The sequence below is a fragment of the Actinia tenebrosa genome, unplaced genomic scaffold (assembly GCF_029948245.1).
Source record: "Actinia tenebrosa isolate PJP-AT-01 unplaced genomic scaffold, QUT_ActTen_1.0 PGA_scaffold1__47_contigs__length_23844297, whole genome shotgun sequence".
NCBI lineage: Eukaryota > Metazoa > Cnidaria > Anthozoa > Actiniaria > Actiniidae > Actinia > Actinia tenebrosa.
The window spans coordinates 8,106,504-8,124,691 of record NW_028292578.1 but is presented as its reverse complement, the minus strand read 5'-3'; the positions used below and the strand labels follow the sequence as shown (position 1 = coordinate 8,124,691).

The following is an 18,188-nucleotide window of genomic DNA, read 5'->3' as shown; positions in this document are numbered from 1 at the left end:
AATAAATAAGCTTATGCTAGCCCAAACGTGACAAAACTTCAAGTTGCATTTTTTCATGATCAAGCAGTACTTTTTATACATCAAGTTGATTTTCATTACACCAAGACCCTTGTCTTCTATGTCTAGTCATTTGTTTCGCTTGTCTAGTCATTTGTTTTTGATATCAAGCGCAATGTTTAAGTTGACAAGCAGCCATCACAATCACAAGTCACATCACAAGTGTTTTCCTAAATTAGATAAGTTATATTTAGTTACTATTTTAGCTGACCTCACATAAATTTGAAACTACGATTAAACAGCTACTGAGATCAGGGGGAGAAACGATGATACAAATGAATGTCTATTCACTCATTCTAAACCCCCGGATTAGCATGACCGTTATTTGGCGCGGTTTTACTATTTTAGTGACGTCCACTAAATAGTTACCTGTAAGTTAGATAGAGTGCATTCAGTCAAACTGATTAATGAACGCTTTACTTTCAACTAACCTTTTCTTTTGTCTTTTGATTGTTTGTTTTTGTTTCCTTGCCTACCTTGCTCTCATTGGTTTCTTTTGTCTTATTCTATCATATATACACTCCTTTCTACCACTTCTTTCTCTTTTACTCCGACGAAGGACTAGCGTCCGAAACGTCAGTAAGTTTTTTCATCTTTTCACGGTGTATAATTTACCTTTTCATCATTACTGTTTCATTAGAAACACCGACGCAGCTCACACTAGTTTTTAGCTAGTTATACCTTTCTAAATTAGATAAGTTAGTTACTATTTTAGCTGACGTCACCTAAATTTGAAACTACGAGTAAACAGCTACTGAGATCAGGGGGGAAACGATGATACAAATGAATGTCTATTCACTCATTCTCTCGTAAAACAACCCCCCTAATTAGCATGACCGTTATTTGGCGCGCTTTTACTATTTTAGCTGACGTGAACTAAATAGTTATCAAAGTTAGATACATTTATCTAACTTTTCAACAGTTTGACTACCCTGGGTTCCAGAGGCCTCTGGAACCCAGGGTACAGCTTGACTCTATCTAGGCCCGACACCGCCCATCCATATAGTGTCATATTTAGAACAGCTGTGACGTAGCATTATGTCATGATGGCGGGCTTTTGTCACGTGTGGCACTGCGCATGTCAACAGGAAATGATAGAGGCGGCTTTTTTGGCTTGATGCAATAGTCGAACTTTTCATCAACTACAAGTCTTTCTTTTACTTCACTTTACAACCCATTTACCAAGTACTACTTAAAACAGTTAATACTCTACGGACTGGTTTAATATTGAGTCGAAAAGCTGCCTAAAAGTGATAAAAAGTTTCATCTTAGTAAACGCTGTTGAGGCTTTATCGTGAAAAAAGCCAAATCGTGCCAAGAATTCAAAGATTCTTATTTCAATATTCACCTCGTATTCTGAACACAAGGTTATAATTCATTCATGGCGGATTGTAGTGATTTAGACCGGTAATGTAGTCCTTACTCTTCTATTTTTATAATTTTAAGTTGGTTTTGTATCTGTGTTATGATGTAAGAAGAGTTATATTACGTAAATATGCTTTCATTTATCGGAAATTTAAGCCATTCAAAACCATATTTTAACGATTTGGCCCTTAAAAACCTTTTTATATATCACAAAACAAGCTTCCTGTTCCTCATTTTATCTTTTCTTTTGTGCTCCCGAAGCGGGAAAACACGAAATCACGGCAAAGTAAACGTAAAGTACTCGTAGTTGATGCTATCGTACTAATGAATCTATTGTACTGATTTCTAATTTCGTTTCAAAGGCAAATTGAGAAACTTAGACAGTGTGAGCTAATCACAGAAAAAGAAGTCAAGCAATTATGTGCTAAAGCCAGGTAATTGAAGTTTTAATGTTAACATTTTGATAATTAATGAATGAAGAATTGTTCAAGGTAACAGAATTATCTACCATGCCATATTATCTAGGGACTGTAGATAGTAAGGGTTGTGATCTTCCAACCTAGAGACCAAGGATATCCAAAAATTCTTCACATATCTTATTATTTCTAGTCTTTTCCATGTTATATATGTTGTTAAACCTCAATGTCGTGGGCTGTACAACATGTCAATAGAAGACTGTTTGCGGCATATACTGTGTTGCTATGGTAATGCTTGATTAATATTATATATCATATATATTAATAATATTTTGTTGTTGTTTACTAGGGAAATACTAGTAGAGGAGAGTAATGTACAAAGAGTAGATTCACCAGTTACTGTAAGTTCATATTTGTGTATGCTATACAGTTCAGTTGGTTCCCTTATACCCTCATTACCACTACACCACCCTCAACCCATTTAAGTGTCAAACTTATATGTTTTACTGCTTTTTAGGTATGTGGTGATATACATGGCCAATTTTATGATCTAAAAGAACTTTTCAAGGTAAACTCTACTATACACTTCATATTTACAGGACTTCAAATAGGGGCCAGTCAGTCTTCATTGACCCTCACTCTAAGTTATCCTTAAATTCCCTTGGAAACAACATCGATAATTAAGAGTTATCTAATAAACAACAAGCCTACTAAGACTGAAAACACTCACTTGGACAATCACCCTTGGTAGTCATTCTTGGAAGCCTAATTCAATTTCTTTATGTTTGTTATGTTATGATTTTCCAGGTTGGAGGAGATGTACCAGACACAAATTATCTTTTTATGGGCGACTTCGTAGATAGAGGATTTTACAGCGTGGAAACATTTTTACTCCTATTAGCACTTAAGGTATGTGCCACATCCTGCACAATGACGTTAGACCTTTAGAGGTCTAGGGAGTTTGAGGTTCATCTGAACCCATTAAACCACAGTCAAATCCCACAAAGGACAAGTACAAATCCCATAATTAGAAGCCGGTTTTTTTTTGTTTGTTTGTTTAGGGGGGTTCAATTTGCCAATTAGATCATCTCGATCATCTTTATTAGATCGTCTTGATCATCTTCATTAGATCGTCTCGATCATCTTGATTTAGTTTTTATCAAAGCAAAGTAAAAGATAATGTTTTAAAGACTGGATTTTCATGTCTTTAGGTGCGTTATCCAGATAGAATTACCCTGATCAGAGGCAATCATGAAAGCAGGCAAATAACACAGGTTAGTGGTTCATTTATAATGTGTTTTGCTGCGGTATTGTTGTGTATCCCCTTATGCTATGATATTTCTGTGGTTTTTCATATCCTGCAAACTAAAATATTCCAACAGCTTTTTGTGAAATTGGTTTTTCACTGCCGCGAGTCAAAAATATTGAAGGTACTGACTGATTATTTTTGATTGACGGCAGCAAAAAACCAAATTTCAGCTTGCAGCTTGTAACTACTGAGTTTGCAGAATATCGAAAACCGCAGTAGAAACATTTATTTCAACTGTATGTTTAGAAAATAATAACAGTACAGAAGAGTGATCTATTCCTTGTTACTTTACTGATTTTCTTAGAATTTGCAATTCCCATACTGGATTCCTCTCTTTTGGGGCAACACAACCTCCTCAAAACCTTTCCCACCCCTTGGAGGGAAATTGCACAATTTCTTATCACCCCATTTCCCTAACCATGTTCATTTTTGATAAACAGGTTTATGGATTTTATGATGAATGTCTTAAAAAATATGGGTCCATAACTGTATGGCGATACTGCACAGAGATATTTGATTACTTGAGTCTATCAGCGATTATCGATAACAGGGTATGTACTGTATTTAGTAATGACAAGCAGGGCTAGAAATGATGGCTGGTCATTGTATAATGTCTAGTCAGACTTTGCCTTTCTGGTAATGATATTTTGGCCAGTAACCTTGAGCCAGAAACCAGGTATTAGTAACCAATTGTCATTTAAAGTTCTGACAAGATAACTTTTATCATGTGTATCAAGTGTAAAAGTAGATACCCTGAAACACCTCTGAGCTGGTTGAAATCAGGGTAACCAAATCAGGACATGGCTAACTGACAGCTTGAACCCTCAAACAACTGCTGAACTGATCAAAGTCAGGGCACAGCTAACTCTAAGATCAATTGGAATATAGTTTGTTAGGTTTTGCGGAGGGAAGAAAACTGGAGAACCCAGGAAAAAACCCTGGAATCAAGGGAGAGAGCTAACAAACTCTACTCACATGTGATGGCGAGCACAGGAATTGAACCTGATCGAGACCCCAAGTGAGAGGTGGATGGACTATCGCTACACCACCCTTGATTCCCTTTGGTTTGTTTCCAGTTTATAAACAAGGGTTAGCAGCTAAAACTAAACGTTGTTTTGATTGTAGATATTCTGTGTTCATGGTGGACTTTCCCCTTCAATAAGCACATTGGATCAGGTGTGTGTGATACATGCTTTTTGTTTCTGTTGTTGCTGTTCAGATATTCCTACTGGATTACAGAATTAACTTATTTTATTATCATGGATCTTTATCATATGGCAGCCATGTTTATTCCTCTTAGAATAAAGAAAACTTTGTTACTCTTAGAATAAAAAAAACTTTGTTGTGTTCTTGTAAAACTTGTCATACCTTATCACCACCTGAAGTACAGCAGTGGTGCAGCACAACAGGGTAGAACAGAAAGCCACTATACAGTGTGACCCTGCAGCACAGCTCTAACCAGTTTGAATAAGTTAAGGTTCATTTGAGAGAGAAGACATAACCAAAGGGCTGGAAAAACCTTCTGAGCTAGAAAGAGAACCATACCAAATAATGTCCCATGGGGCAAGATGGCAGGATCTCTGTCTCATGATCGGCTTACTAGAGTGATTATGTGATAATCTATTTTGATGTATTTTTCTTCTTTTGCTGTCAACTCAGTTATATCAGTAATTACAGCTGCTTTTTGGGTGTTGTTTTTCCAGATTCGCTCTATCGACAGAAAGCAAGAAGTTCCCCATGATGGTCCAATGTGTGATCTCCTTTGGTCAGACCCTGAAGGTGAGTCATGTGTTACCATCTCCAGAACCAACAGAGGGGTTGTGTGGAAAAATGGTTGCAAATGCTATAGAAAAGCACAGTTTTCAAATCAAACCACTGGGTTACCAATAGATGGGTTTTTACCCAGTAAACTCTTTTTCTCCTTATGCATGTATCAGGGCTAAAAAATGACGGCTGTTCAGTTGCCTGTCATTATGAACAGCCAAATTCTTTTAGTTTAGTCATACCTCATCTCTGACTCTACGTGACTCAAAATGACAGGCAAGGCAAACATTGACCAGACAGGTAAATTGTACTTTCAAGGGACTACTTCAGTGGTATGGTGGCCATCTTGGATTACAAGGCATTATTGGGTGTCCAGAGGGCAAATGAACATTTGTACAGAAATGAGGTCGATTGATATTAACAGCTCACAACAAAAGAATAATAGTACAAAAGATAAATTAAGACACCCTGTTGATCACCTTTACCCATAAAAGAAAGACCAACACAAGTAACTATATATTTTCCATAATCTTTGTTTTGTTTTGCCTTCCTGGCAAGATGGCTGCCATATCTTCTGAGTAATCCACTCTAGCTGGACTTTGTCTGATGACCAGCTGTTTTAGCCTTGTATGATTTATTTTTCTAAGTTATTCCTTATTTTGATGATAGATATCCAAGGCTGGGGAGTAAGTCCCAGAGGAGCAGGATACCTATTTGGTAGTGACGTAGTAGCTCAAGTAAGAACAGTTTTTGTTAGAAAAACAGCAATAATGGATAGTTCACAAACACAAACACACACACAGATTACGGATGCATTCAATATTCTATGCATGAATACCACTCTCAACTCAAATATTGAATTTTATGAAGAAAGAAAACCAGCAGAGAATCCAGTGAAAAATCCCTAGTGACAAGGGAGAGGACAACACATCAAACAAACTTCACCTGTGTGGTGTGTAGGAATCAAACCAATAAGCTTGTGAGGCTTAGAATGATGAAAGAATAACGCTATACATCATTGACACCTAGAAAACATTGGTCAAAATCTTAAATGAATGTGGTATTTACTTGATTAAGTGACCCCAGATTAAGCACCTCCTCCCATTAAGCACTGCATATCGGAGCAAAAAATATTAAACAATAAGGGACTTAATTGAAGCATTGAGTAAATACATTAACTATGAAGATTGATGGACGAGTTTTTCTCAACATTACCTAACATTTGACTTTGTTAGCACCTAGTCTGTTAACATGGTTCATTGAATGATTGTTGATGTTTTGTTGATTTTGTCCCCTAGTTTAATCTAGCCAATGACATTGATCTAATATGCCGAGCTCATCAACTGGTTATGGAAGGCTACAAGTGGCATTTTAATGAGACAGTCCTAACTGTCTGGTCTGCACCAAACTACTGCTACAGGTCTGTATGATAATCTCTTGAATAGTAATCATCACACACACCATATCATTGTTACCTTGACCACTTTTTGACAAGTTTAATCATGCTCTTCACCACTAACCAATTCGTATGGCACTTCACTTTGAATGTTTCATTACATCGATGTACAAACTCTGCCTATTGAAACATCAAGGTAAAATGCCGATGTCTAATTGGTTAGCGGTAAAGAGCACAAATAAAACTTGTCAAAAAGATGTCAAAAAGAAATCAAAAACTTGTAGAAGTGTGCACGGTACGGTGCTAACTAATAAAAGACCCCCAGATGTCTCAAATGTCCTGTTACCCCCAATATCTTGACATTAAAGGCCACACATTTTACCCTAGATCAGGGGAGTAGTGAAGTGTCAGTCATAGTGTAGGGGGGGGGGGGGGGGGGGAGACAATATGCCTTTTTCCAGCCAATACACAGGCGTGCAAGTTTCATCTTTAGAATTTCTGGCCATATCGAACGGTTTAGTAAAAGTTTGTAATCCTTCTTCCCTGCTATGCCGCTGCCCTTCAACCCATATTATATTTTGAACCTTTCCCCTGGTCAGGAAGGTAGGACATAACAGGACTGCACTAAATTCTTTCATTTTGGGTTAGTTATAACTAATCTCTTGTTAAATTTACCCAACATTATTGCGACGAAAACTTTCACTTTAACATAACATCAATTTTGCCCAAATATTTAAAAACTTAATTTCACAGATGTGGAAATGTTGCAGCCATTCTGGAGCTTGATGAGCACTTAAAACGAGAATTCACAATATTCGAAGCAGCTCCCCAAGATGTGAGAGGAACGCCAACTATAGCCAAGAAACCTCCAGCAGACTATTTCCTCTAGAACTGACCTTCCTATTCATTCATTCTTCTATATATTTATACTCACTAGTGCTCTACTTTGTCGCTCCTAAAAGATATTAGAATACTTCTCTAACTTATTAGGAAAACTAGCTCGAACAGACTGATTCATGTATTGTTCTATTATAATATTATGTTTTAATTTTCTCATTATTTCAGCCATTTAGTCCCAAGCTACTTTTACTTGTGGGAGGGAGGGGGTGTTAGAATAGAGGGGGTCTTATAGTTTTTAAGGGAGGACCTAGTGCATAATGGGTTGAAGGCAGCCATGTCATGGGGCAAGAACAACGTTTAGTAATATTTTTGCAGGAAAAAGATTTTACTTTTGAAAGTAGAAAATTATATTGTTTAACTCCACAATATGGGTGCTGTAAAACCCCGCTATCAGTGTAGAGTTGCCTGTCGACCCACTTATTCCATAAAGTTAGTAACTTATGCAACAGAACCTCTATAAAGCAACCAAACTCTATTTAGGGAGCATTTTTTTAGAGAGGGGAGGGTTAAGGGGAGGGCCAGTTACACAGCCAAAAAGGGAGGGTCGTCGGTATGCTTATTCAATCCAAAGTTCTATCACTTAATACAAGACTGACAAACAATGGGTAGGGTTTCAATATTTTTTCCTTTGAAGAAAGGGAAGGTTGTCAGTTTTTTTCTGATAGTACACATAGATTTCTTCCCTTTTCCAAAAAAATATATTCATGTGGGCAGTCCAAAAGAGAGTATTCAGTTTTGTACCTCTATCTGCCCCTTTACGATTCCCCAATTGCCAGAGGGTGGTTGCTTTTAAAATAGAGGTTCTACTGTAATCTAACAAACGTTAAGAGAAACTAATACCAGTACTTCCTTTTGATAAGATAGGAACTGTTATATTTTATCCCAAAATAACTGAATAAATCAAATAGCCCACCCCTGAGATATGCTTCGATTGTCACGCACAAAGGTTTCAGTATGAGGCTACGTGCTAAATTAAATTAATTCTTACTGTCTGTCACGAATGACTGAGCATTTTGCACATAGCCTCATACTGAAACCTTTGCGTGTGACAAGCGAAGCATATCTCGGAAATGGGCTATTGTAGTCGCTTTTCTACTAACTGTGGAACTTTACGATGTGATGACAGGTCTACTAAATTCTATGGGTTAAAAGTATCTAAATTGTAAATGGCTGACCGAAAAAGATAATGCTATCCAAAATGAGTCCATTTCTGTAAATTATTTTTAAACATTTCCAATTTTGCAAGATTACAATTTTCCACATATCAAGTGATTAGTGAATAACTATTGGAAATAATTATGTTGTCATTTTTACATGTGATGTTTAATTATGTTGTTGTACAGAAATTGTTAATACTGTAATAATGTATTAAAAATGTGTTGTATAAATAAATTAGTTTGATGATCATTTTTAACCATGTGGAATTATGGCCATTCCTGGTTGAATGCTTTTATAAGGATATTAAACCCCCTTCTTGTTTTCATACATTCCTGTTTTTATTCTTTTAAATTACAATTTTTTAACTTTGTAAAAGTGCCTCAGTTGAAGTGTCCACATATTAAATCATGGGTAGTATAGCAGTCATGCAAATTCTTTCTTCTCACAGTTTAGGATCTCAGGAGGGATTGATCTGTTAGTTAGCCATGCCCTGACTTATTTTAGCCCCTAGGTTGTTTCAGGGTCTGATCTGCAAGTTAGCCGTACCTGACTTTGATCATTCCAGAGGTTGTTTCAGGGTTTGATCTATGAGTTAGCCATGCCCCGACTTAGATCAGCCCTGAGGTTGTTTCAGGGTTCTATCTGTGAGTTAGCCATGTCCTGACTTAAATCAGCCCAGAGGTTGCTTCAGGGTTTTATCTGTGAGTTAGCCATGTCCTGACTTAGATCAGCCAAGAGGTTGTTTCAGGGTTCAATCTGTGAGTTAGCCATGCCCTGACTTAGATCAGCCCAGAGGTTGTTTCAGGGTTCAATCTGTGAGTTAGCCATGCCCTGACTTAGATCAGCCCAGAGGTTGTTTTAGGTTATCGATAAAATTTGAAAACTTTGTCAACAAGAGAAATTCTTTACAATCAAAAAAATTCTTTATTGTAAAATTTTCATGGACTGGTGTTCACACTTAAAATGTACTACTTAAAGGTTGAACAATCATTTTAAATTTTCAATGTTTTCAATTTGTATACTGGTATTCATTTTTACTCTATCAAACAAGGAAAAAGCTAACTACAAAAGATGGATATTATCGCAGATCATTTGAATAAGATTTTTTAAAGTTATGAATGTATAACCAAAACACAAGAACTGATGCACAAGTTATACAAGTTTTTAAAAATAATTTAATACTTATAAGTTTATAAAGATAATAATTATTCAAAGTCCTAGCAGGTTTTTTTATTTCAAGATTTTGTGTTTGAGTTGTATCCATATTCATGTCTTCTCATGTGCAATCATTAAACAAAGAAATGATACTCTAGGGAATGACGTGGTCTTGAGAGTAAGATTCTTTGAGTTTATATCCATATTCATGTGTCTTCTCATGTGCAATCATTAAACAAAGAAATGATACTCTAGGGAATGATGTGGTCTTGAGAATAAGATTCTTTGTTTGAGTTTATATCCATATTTATGTGTCTTCTCATGTGCAATCATTAAACAAAGAAATGATACTCTAGGGAATGATGTGTGGTTTGAAATGGAAAGACATGCCCAAGCTAAAGACGTCTACTAGACAATGACCATTAAATTAAGTGATGATTTGCAAGTATTCTGGGTAGCCAAACAAGGAAGGCATGTCAACCATATATCTTGTGGAAATTAACAAAAATGGAACAAAAAATGGAAATCTTTCTAAATATCACCAACACGGTCATAATGATGTAATGTGCAAACCGAAGAATTAGAATCTTTGGTTATGAAATCATTTAGTACCCAAAGGCAACAAAACAGTCTACAAAATTAATGACAGCCTTACATCAATCAAACCTTCATCAATTTGATACTAGTAGTATGGTTGCCGCAAGTTCAAATATTATTTAGATTATTACTCTTAAAAGAAATTATGTTGATAGGAAAACAATATTCAAAGAAAAAGTAGATACATAGCTGTTACTTGTTGCAGTTCACATCTGAAGTAGTTCAATGATTGCTGTTTAAGCAAAAGTTTAATTTCATTATTTCAAAATTTTAGGCCATAAGATGATTCTTCTACCTTCACGCAGTCCACACAAAATTACCCTATTAACTTTGATTTCTTTAGTCTTATTTTTCAAAATGTGCTTTTACTTGTGCTGATCTTATCTTAGAAAAGTGAACTTAAACATCTTTCTTTTATACTGACTTTTTATCAATAAAGAATATCATATTTTGAGATAAATAAGGACAACTGAAAGTAGAAAAAATATTCATTTTGAGCATACTATTACTAAAGACATTTTCACACGAGAAGGTGCTGCAATCTTAACATGTTTTGTACATCAAGTCCTAATCCAATAAACCATCTTAATAATCCTTAGAAAGAAAATGACATTCAACTCTTTCTGGAATGCTCAAAATGCTTTAAAATATTCAGACAAAATTCTGGTACCACCATAATTATCAGAGACATTGTAGAGCTGTAAATTAGAGCAAGGTCATAGTGGCTGTTTTATATTTCAGCACAAAACTGATAAATTAATAAGGATTAATGGATATCTAGCTTGGTGGATGTTTAAGAGCCCTCACTGTTTGAGGTACCTGGGTCTTGTTGCTTCATCACATCAGGAAGTTCTGGTGGACTGGAGAGAGCATCAATGCATAGTGATTCGAATTCTCCATCTGAAAATTGAAAAAGAAATGTTTCAAAACTTTAATCAAAAAACTAATGTTAAGAGAAATTGTAATCAATGTATTAGTCCATGTGCTCCCTGTGTGCAATTCTATCTTTGAATTGGATCCCTGTCTAGCATGCAAGAAAAGACCTTGGTTGAGGTCAGTATTCATAAAAACAAAATGAATCCCACCTAATACACTAATAAAATAAGAAGAAAAACAATAGATTTTCTGAACACATTACATTAACAGAGTGCTATGTAGGTTTTTTCCTGGTTGAGGTACAGTAATGGACCTTGATCACATGGCACCATGTTTATAGACCCCTTGCCGAACATTGGAATGAAGCTTAATTTGGAGGACATAACAATAGATTTCCAATTCTCAGAAGAATGAAATTCTTTTGGTTTGTCCTCCAGACCGAGCTGCTTTGATTCACATGCAAGGGGTCTGTTCTCAAGGAACATAAAGGGCACAAAAAAGCTGTAAACTATCAAAATGATAGCCAAACCAGTAAACTATCAGAAATCCTGCATTCTGATTGGCTATGCCACTACAGGCCTTTTCTGAGTTCCATAAACATGAGGTAATGTGGTCTAGCTTCAGTACAAATAACATATTCTCAACTTTCACATCCCCATAATCCTTTGCGTCTTTGGGGGGTAACCAGAGGGTAAAAACCCACTTATTTTGCTGAAGGCTGATCAGACAATGTTGAAAATACCCTGTTTGGTATCCAGAGATAAAATGAAGAAGTAAAAAACAGAAAAAGATAGAAGCTTGAAGACGTTTAAGGTAAATTTTAAACATTTTTTCGTAAGTCAATACATTTTCTGTAAGACCAAAACTCTTCATAATCTGTACATGCAAAAATGACTTGAAATAAACTGATAATCAGTATTGGCAGATAAAAACAGGTATAATATAAATTCAAGTCATATAGTATAAGTCAATACATTTTCTGTAAGAACAAAAGCTCTTTATCATCTGTACATGCAAAAATAACTTGAAATAAACTGATAATCAGTATTGTACAGATAAAAGCAGGTATAGTATAAATTCAATTAACAAACCTTTTAATTTGGGGACAGTTTTTTGATTGGTTACCCCCCAAAGACCCAAGGCATTATAGGGATGTGAAAGTAGAGAATAGCTTGTAATATAAGGCATTATGAATTAGACCACAATGCACCATGTTCGCTATCTCAGAAAAGGTCTATGGGTCTGTAAGTGATTGCAAACAAACAGATAATGGTATTCTTTGCTTGCAATGCACGTCACTTCCGGTCATTATGTATGCATATTTCCAGCTGACGGTCAAGCATTCAGCTGGCGTACAAAGCAATGTATTTGTTTACGAGTTGTCAAAAGAAATTTTTGTAAAACATGCCCGATTCCTGTTCAGTTTATGGTTGCTCAAACTGATCGAATAAGAAAAAAGAAAAGGGTTTGTTAGTATAGCTAAAGAAGTGGTTCACAAGGGAGATAGGAAAAGAAAATTTATCAAAAAGACGTCGCCACCGATGGCTGGTTATTCTGACTTAACAGTACTGTATCTTTGAACACCTGTATCTTTCACACAGTCGTGTATGTAGCGATCACTCCGTAAAAGGTATTCAATAATTCTATATTTGTTTGAGTTCGAAATTCAGATGTCATTTCTTTGCTTTGCACGTGTTGGTTTGTGGTAAACACTGAAAGTACGATGATGCTTGTAGAGTATTTGTAGGTTCGTCGCGTCGTATCGAAGTCTGTTTACTAAACAAATTCTACACATGTATATCTTATCTAGGTTGTCCAAGCAATATAAATGACGAAGACGACATAGATTGGGCCCCTACATTGAAGAGTGTTCTTTTGGGCAGATTGATCGTTAACTTGATCCAAGCGAGCCGCCATCTTTGTTTACTTGACCGTCACTTGGAAACCGGAAGCAAAATTTTAGTCAAATTGTCACGTGATTGCAAGCAAAGAATTGAATTTATTGATAACCTGTAACAAAGCATTGTTGTTAGCAACTCTATCGCCCTATACCAGTCTTCAGCTATCAGGGATTCTTAGAAACTCATTCTTTGGGGGCATCCGATTCAAACAAGCAAATTAAACTGGCTTGTAGTTTTGCGGTTACAGCAAAATGAACAAAATGTCAATGCATCTAATTTAGCAAAGTTTTCAAAATGTACAGAAAATATTAACAAATAAACAATAAGAAAAATGGAATATAAAAAGTATGTTTAAACAGTATTTACGTCAAGAAATGTCCAAATATAATAACTTATTGAAATTCCAATGGTTAAATTTCTTTAAGAATCGGAATTATTCACAATTTAATGTCTCTGAACTTTGAAGTATTATTAAACTCACCGTCTTGACGAAAAGAAAGACCAAGTATAGCCGGCGTCTGGGCTTTAGCCGTCTGGTTTGTAAATCCACAGTCACCAAGAGTTTTATTATCATCCAATACTTGATCTCCCTTGAATAATCTCTGTTCTTCAGGAGGTCTCTTAAGTATACCTTCGATCATTTTTTTGACGTCCATGACTGTCGTGCTTTCTTTACAATCAAGAAACACGCTCGTCTTTGAGCGACGCACCATCAAGAAAACCTCCTAAAATGATAGAATTTCAATGTATTAGCAAGGGAAATAGCTGGATTAGGGTCTTAGGTAAAGGAATGGGATATAATGGAGGGAAAATAAGGGGTTAAGTTGCCAAAAAAGTGACAAATATACAAACCATTGCCATTTCAGATGAAGGTTCCCAATATGGCGGATAACACTCAGAGGGTCGGCACTTCATGTATGACCACACGAATGGCACTATGGATTGGTACCCAGACCTCTGGGGATCGAAAGATCAAAAGACTGATAAATAAGAAAAAAGGGGAAAAAATAAAAAAATAGAAGGAAATGAAAGAAAAGGAAAGAACATGAAAGAGAACAAAAAAAGAACATGAAAGGAAAGGGAAGAAAAGAAAAGGAAAGGAAAGGAAAGGAAAGGAAAGGAAAGGAAAGGAAAGGAAAGGAAAGGAAAGGCAAAGCAAAGGAAATTAAAGAGGAAAAGAAAAGGAATGGAAAAGCAAGAAAAGGAAGGAAGGAAAGGAGTAAATCAAAAATAGTGAAAAGAAAGAAAAAGCAAAAAAATAGTAATATTAAAAAGTAAAGAAAAAATTCAAATATAATTAAAGAAAGGAAAAGAAGGAAAATGATAAAAAGTAATAGAAAAAAGAAAGAAAAGAAAAGAGAAAAAAATTGTGTGGGTGACGTGAAAATTGAGGGTACATTTGTTAGAGGAAAGAAAGAAATGAAATGAATATAAAAATAAAATAGAAGAAAAAGAAATAAATGAAAAGAAAGCAAATAAAAGACAACAATGAAGGAAAAGGAAAGAAAAGGGAGATAAAAGAAAGCAAAAGAAGAGGAACTAAAAGAAAAGAAAAGAACAAAAGGAAAAAAGAAGAATGGCGAGAAAGCAAAAGAAGAAATGACGTATTTATGAAATGACGCGGTCACCCAAGCGAGGCTTTTTAAAGAGAAACAAGATGGCGACTCACAGTGAAGGAAGTCAAAACGAAGGCTTCTCAAATATTCCGTCATCTAGCGCTGGAGCAACGGCTTCTGGACACGAAAACGAAGAACATAACGCTAACTTTGAATGTAATATTTGTCTGGATACGGCCAAAGACGCTGTCATTAGTTTATGTGGACACTTATTTTGGTGAGCGATTTCGTAAACACTCGAGATGGTTGTCGAAAAATGACATGAAAAAAATCATTTTTTTATATCTAAGTCGAGAGTTTTTCGATTGATTTTTAACTTTTTTTGACTAATAAAAACACTTCCCTTTTCTTTACAGCTGGCCTTGCTTACACAGAGTAAGTAATATTATATATCTAAGCTTAAATATATTTTGTAATTCGTTAGAATAATTGCATCACATCATAATTTATCGAATTTGATGATTCAGTTTATAAGGCTTTAGATCGTGCAATGTGTACACTACGATCACTATTCGATATGCCATAAAATATATTCTTTTTCCCCCACTTCATTATGGTCTGAATTGGGGTTACGAATTTCTATAAGAAAACCAAATCTGACGAGGAGCTACAGTGTCCTAAAGTGAATCATTCCCAAAGGAGTAAAATATATTAAAACACGGCGGCCATGTTGGTGGATATAACAGTCAAGGCTTTTGTTAAATTTATCTAAAATGGTGGCTATGACGTCATGTGCAAGCAAAGAATATATCAAATCAAATTGAAGCTTGGTATATTATAACAGACTCTGTTATTTTGCCCCCGCCGTGGTTATCAAATCTACAATTTTCCCTCTCTTATAATATTTCGACGCCAATCATTACCTCTTTGATTATATTAAAACATTATTATTTTACTTAATACCTTCATGGTGGCATTTTTGTTTGGTTTTTCTTTAGTGGCTAGAAACCAGACCCAACAAATCAGTGTGTCCTGTATGTAAAGCTGGCATTAGCAAAGATAAAGTTATCCCATTATTTGGACGTGGAAGTAATTCAAAACAAGACCCAAGGTATTAAGAATATTATAGAGCCTTCAAAAAACATAATGTACATGAGTCGTAAAGATGTTATTGACTCTATTATTATCATTAAATATATCAATGAATGCATGAAAATAATCTCATACCAGTTTAGATTTGAATGATATTTTTTCATTATAATTTATAGGGAGAAAATGCCTCCAAGACCACAAGCTAGAAGAACAGAACCAGAAAATAATGGGGTTAGTGTATTTGCATGTACTCTAAGAATACCTGTTATAATTTTTTTAGTCATCCCTTCCTTCTCCCCATCCACCCTTCTCCTCAGGCAGCTCATCGCTTTCTCAGTATCCAATCCTTGCTCATATGAATCCATCCATTCTTCCCATCCATTCATTTATCTATACAACCCTCCCTTCCTCTTTCCATCCATTCATCCATTCTTCCCATCCATCCATTCATCCATCCATTTACCACATCCATCTATCCGTCCATGCTTCTACCCATCCATCCATTCTCCCTGTCCATCCACCCACCCATCCATCTATCCATCCTTCCACCCTCCCACCCATTCCCCCTTCCATTCCCCCATCCATCCATCCATCCATCCATTGCTTTTCACTTATTTATTCTTAATTTCTGCTTTCATTTCCCCAGCCTTTTCAAGGATTCGGTGAAGGGTTTCAGCTGTCATTTGGGATTGGTGCATTTCCATTTGCTTTCTTTACCTCAGTAAGTATTCAATTAATTGTTCAGTAATTTAAACCTCTCCTCCCCCCCCATTCCCCCTGGTCTCCTCCTCCACAGGCCCCCCACCCCTCCCCCCAATTTGGGCCGCTATGCAGGCTACCTTTTCTGAAGCAGATATTGCATTCATGTACATGATAATCTTACCAGTATTTTGTTGTTTTTTTTGTTTTTTGTTTGTCTTTTTGTAGACATTTGCTAATGGTAACCAACAAGCACAGACACCCGACTCTCCCCAGGCACAAGATGAACAATTCCTCTCAAAGCTCTTCTTATGGGTTGCATTCCTCTTTATCTTTTGGCTACTGATTGCATGATTTATTAATATCTTAACAATTCCAATATTATAGAGTGTTACTTTGCAGGAAGACTTGAATACATATAGAAAGTACTTTCATTCATTCTCATATCTGAGAAATATAGTTACAAGTACTCATACCAAAAACAAAATATTACAAATTATGTATAGGATTTATGAAACTTTCTGCAATGAACTAGATAGAAATTACTTTGCAATGGTAGTGCTCCAGTCATGACCTAGCCTGCTTAGTGGCCCAACCCAATCGTATAATACCAAAATTATGCATATGTATTATATATGTATATACACCCCTTTGGGCCACTGTGCAGGCTACTCATAACCATAAAGCTATATTTTTCATGGCATTTTGACAGAATGACAGCACTCTGGGGTTTAGAGTGGGTGGCGCTAATTAGATACTGCAATCTATACTCTTCCTCATTTCATCTGCTCAATACAGACCATGAAAATACTGAAAATGTAGATAATAGCATCTACAAGAATGTAAAAGATAAAAAATTCCCTAGAAACTGGGGGGGATTATTCTGGGGGAAAACTGAACTTTATTACCATTTGGGCTATGTGCATAGGGGCCTCTAATGAACTATGAATCAGGAATGAATGAGATAGACTAGATCCATATAGTAGCATATCCAATTATGAACCAGATTTGTACCTACTTGGAATATGATCTGAATAAGGGAATCATTCACTATAAATTAAAGTATGAGAAGGGGCATAGCCAGGATTTTGCCTTGGAGGGGGAGGGGGGCATCAATATGGTAGTTGCCAATATTTTGTTTTTCATTTCGATTTTATGTATGATTAAATTATAATGATAAAACTAATGTTGTAAAACTTAATTATTCAAAGGATGGGTAAGAAATGGGAATTTAATATTTCTCCATTTTTTCTGTGCCATTTTTCTCCCTCGCGCTTTGAATAAATTGGATAATAACGATTTTTCTCCCTCTTTTTAATATAATGGCTCTCCCTTTTCCCTAAAATTTTCCTTTACTTCCTTCTCCCTTTATTTTTTAGCCATTTTTCTCTCTTCCTGATTCGCTCCTCTTAAGGCAAAGGTAAAGAAATCTCCAGGCAGACGCTGTTAAGAGCATGTCGACTTCGCACTACACCTGAACTTCCTACAGAAAACTTTATGGTTTAAAAAGGTTACTTACTATGATAGTATCCGTGGTAGATATCCGGGGATAGGAAAATTCAATAATGAAATATTAATGTTCTCTTTTTGGGCTCCTGGAGGTGTACCAGTAAATGCGCATTTGGATAAATAAAAATTTCGTTATTTTTATCTTTATTGATGAATCAAAAATAACCGAAGACCATACTCCCAGACCTTGAATGCTGAAGCGTCGTATGGCAGCGCGAAGCATTTACGGCTATGCCAGAGATTTCGACCCCAACACCGCTATCCCCGGGAGGACTTACAGCCTGGTCAGGTCTTCATAGCCTTTCAAAAGCGCGGGTGCGATCGGAAATCATACGTTTTTGCTGTCTACACTATAGTCTCCGTGAACGCAAAGGCAACAAGGCATCGAAAAGTCTGTGTTTCCAAACAAAATAGCATTGCTGTGGACGGGGCCTTAAT

At 36.0% G+C, this 18,188-nt stretch overlaps 3 protein-coding genes across 3 annotated transcripts; 2 read left to right on the top strand and 1 right to left on the bottom strand.

The window, feature by feature from the left end:
* The first annotated feature begins 1,135 nt into the window (after positions 1-1,135).
* Positions 1,136-8,614, top strand: LOC116287271 (serine/threonine-protein phosphatase 4 catalytic subunit). Its single transcript, XM_031693935.2, has 12 exons — positions 1,136-1,464; positions 1,785-1,856; positions 2,188-2,239; positions 2,356-2,406; positions 2,646-2,747; positions 3,050-3,112; positions 3,588-3,698; positions 4,273-4,323; positions 4,851-4,926; positions 5,581-5,648; positions 6,210-6,331; positions 7,061-8,614. Exons 1-12 carry the CDS (start codon positions 1,439-1,441, stop codon positions 7,194-7,196), a joined length of 930 nt encoding a protein of 309 aa, XP_031549795.1. The 5' UTR covers positions 1,136-1,438; the 3' UTR covers positions 7,197-8,614.
* Positions 8,615-9,266: 652 nt separating this feature from the next.
* LOC116287316 (elongin-B) lies at positions 9,267-13,822 on the bottom strand. Its single transcript, XM_031693981.2, has 3 exons — positions 13,747-13,822; positions 13,376-13,619; positions 9,267-11,017 (listed from the first exon to the last, which is right to left on the bottom strand). Exons 1-3 carry the CDS (start codon positions 13,807-13,809, stop codon positions 10,911-10,913), a joined length of 414 nt encoding a protein of 137 aa, XP_031549841.1. The 5' UTR covers positions 13,810-13,822; the 3' UTR covers positions 9,267-10,910.
* Positions 13,823-14,525: 703 nt separating this feature from the next.
* LOC116287311 (E3 ubiquitin-protein ligase RNF185) lies at positions 14,526-17,427 on the top strand. The gene is made up of 6 exons (XM_031693976.2): positions 14,526-14,727; positions 14,867-14,885; positions 15,449-15,561; positions 15,719-15,773; positions 16,189-16,263; positions 16,470-17,427. The coding sequence occupies exons 1-6, from the start codon at positions 14,552-14,554 to the stop codon at positions 16,593-16,595; spliced, it is 564 nt and encodes a 187-aa protein (XP_031549836.1). The 5' UTR covers positions 14,526-14,551; the 3' UTR covers positions 16,596-17,427.
* Positions 17,428-18,188: the final 761 nt, after the last annotated feature.

What these genes read in the sequence shown, in the direction of transcription:
- LOC116287316 (XM_031693981.2), bottom strand. Translation starts at nt 13,809, where the DNA reads ATGAAGTGCCGACCCTCTGAGTGTTATCCGCCATATTGGGAACCTTCA. An exon ending in CTTCATCTGAAATGGCAATG is followed by an intron (nt 13,620 to 13,746) that starts GTTTGTATATTT and finishes CTATCATTTTAG; the next exon opens with GAGGTTTTCTTGATGGTGCG. An exon ending in TCTTTCTTTTCGTCAAGACG is followed by an intron (nt 11,018 to 13,375) that starts GTGAGTTTAATA and finishes TTCAATTTTCAG; the next exon opens with ATGGAGAATTCGAATCACTA.
- LOC116287271 (XM_031693935.2), top strand. Translation starts at nt 1,439, where the DNA reads ATGGCGGATTGTAGTGATTTAGACCG. An exon ending in ATCTAAAAGAACTTTTCAAG is followed by an intron (nt 2,407 to 2,645) that starts GTAAACTCTACT and finishes ATGATTTTCCAG; the next exon opens with GTTGGAGGAGATGTACCAGA. An exon ending in AAAGCAGGCAAATAACACAG is followed by an intron (nt 3,113 to 3,587) that starts GTTAGTGGTTCA and finishes TTTGATAAACAG; the next exon opens with GTTTATGGATTTTATGATGA.
- LOC116287311 (XM_031693976.2), top strand. Translation starts at nt 14,552, where the DNA reads ATGGCGACTCACAGTGAAGGAAGTCAAAACGAAGGCTTCTCAAATATT. An exon ending in AATTCAAAACAAGACCCAAG is followed by an intron (nt 15,562 to 15,718) that starts GTATTAAGAATA and finishes TATAATTTATAG; the next exon opens with GGAGAAAATGCCTCCAAGAC. An exon ending in CATTTGCTTTCTTTACCTCA is followed by an intron (nt 16,264 to 16,469) that starts GTAAGTATTCAA and finishes GTCTTTTTGTAG; the next exon opens with ACATTTGCTAATGGTAACCA.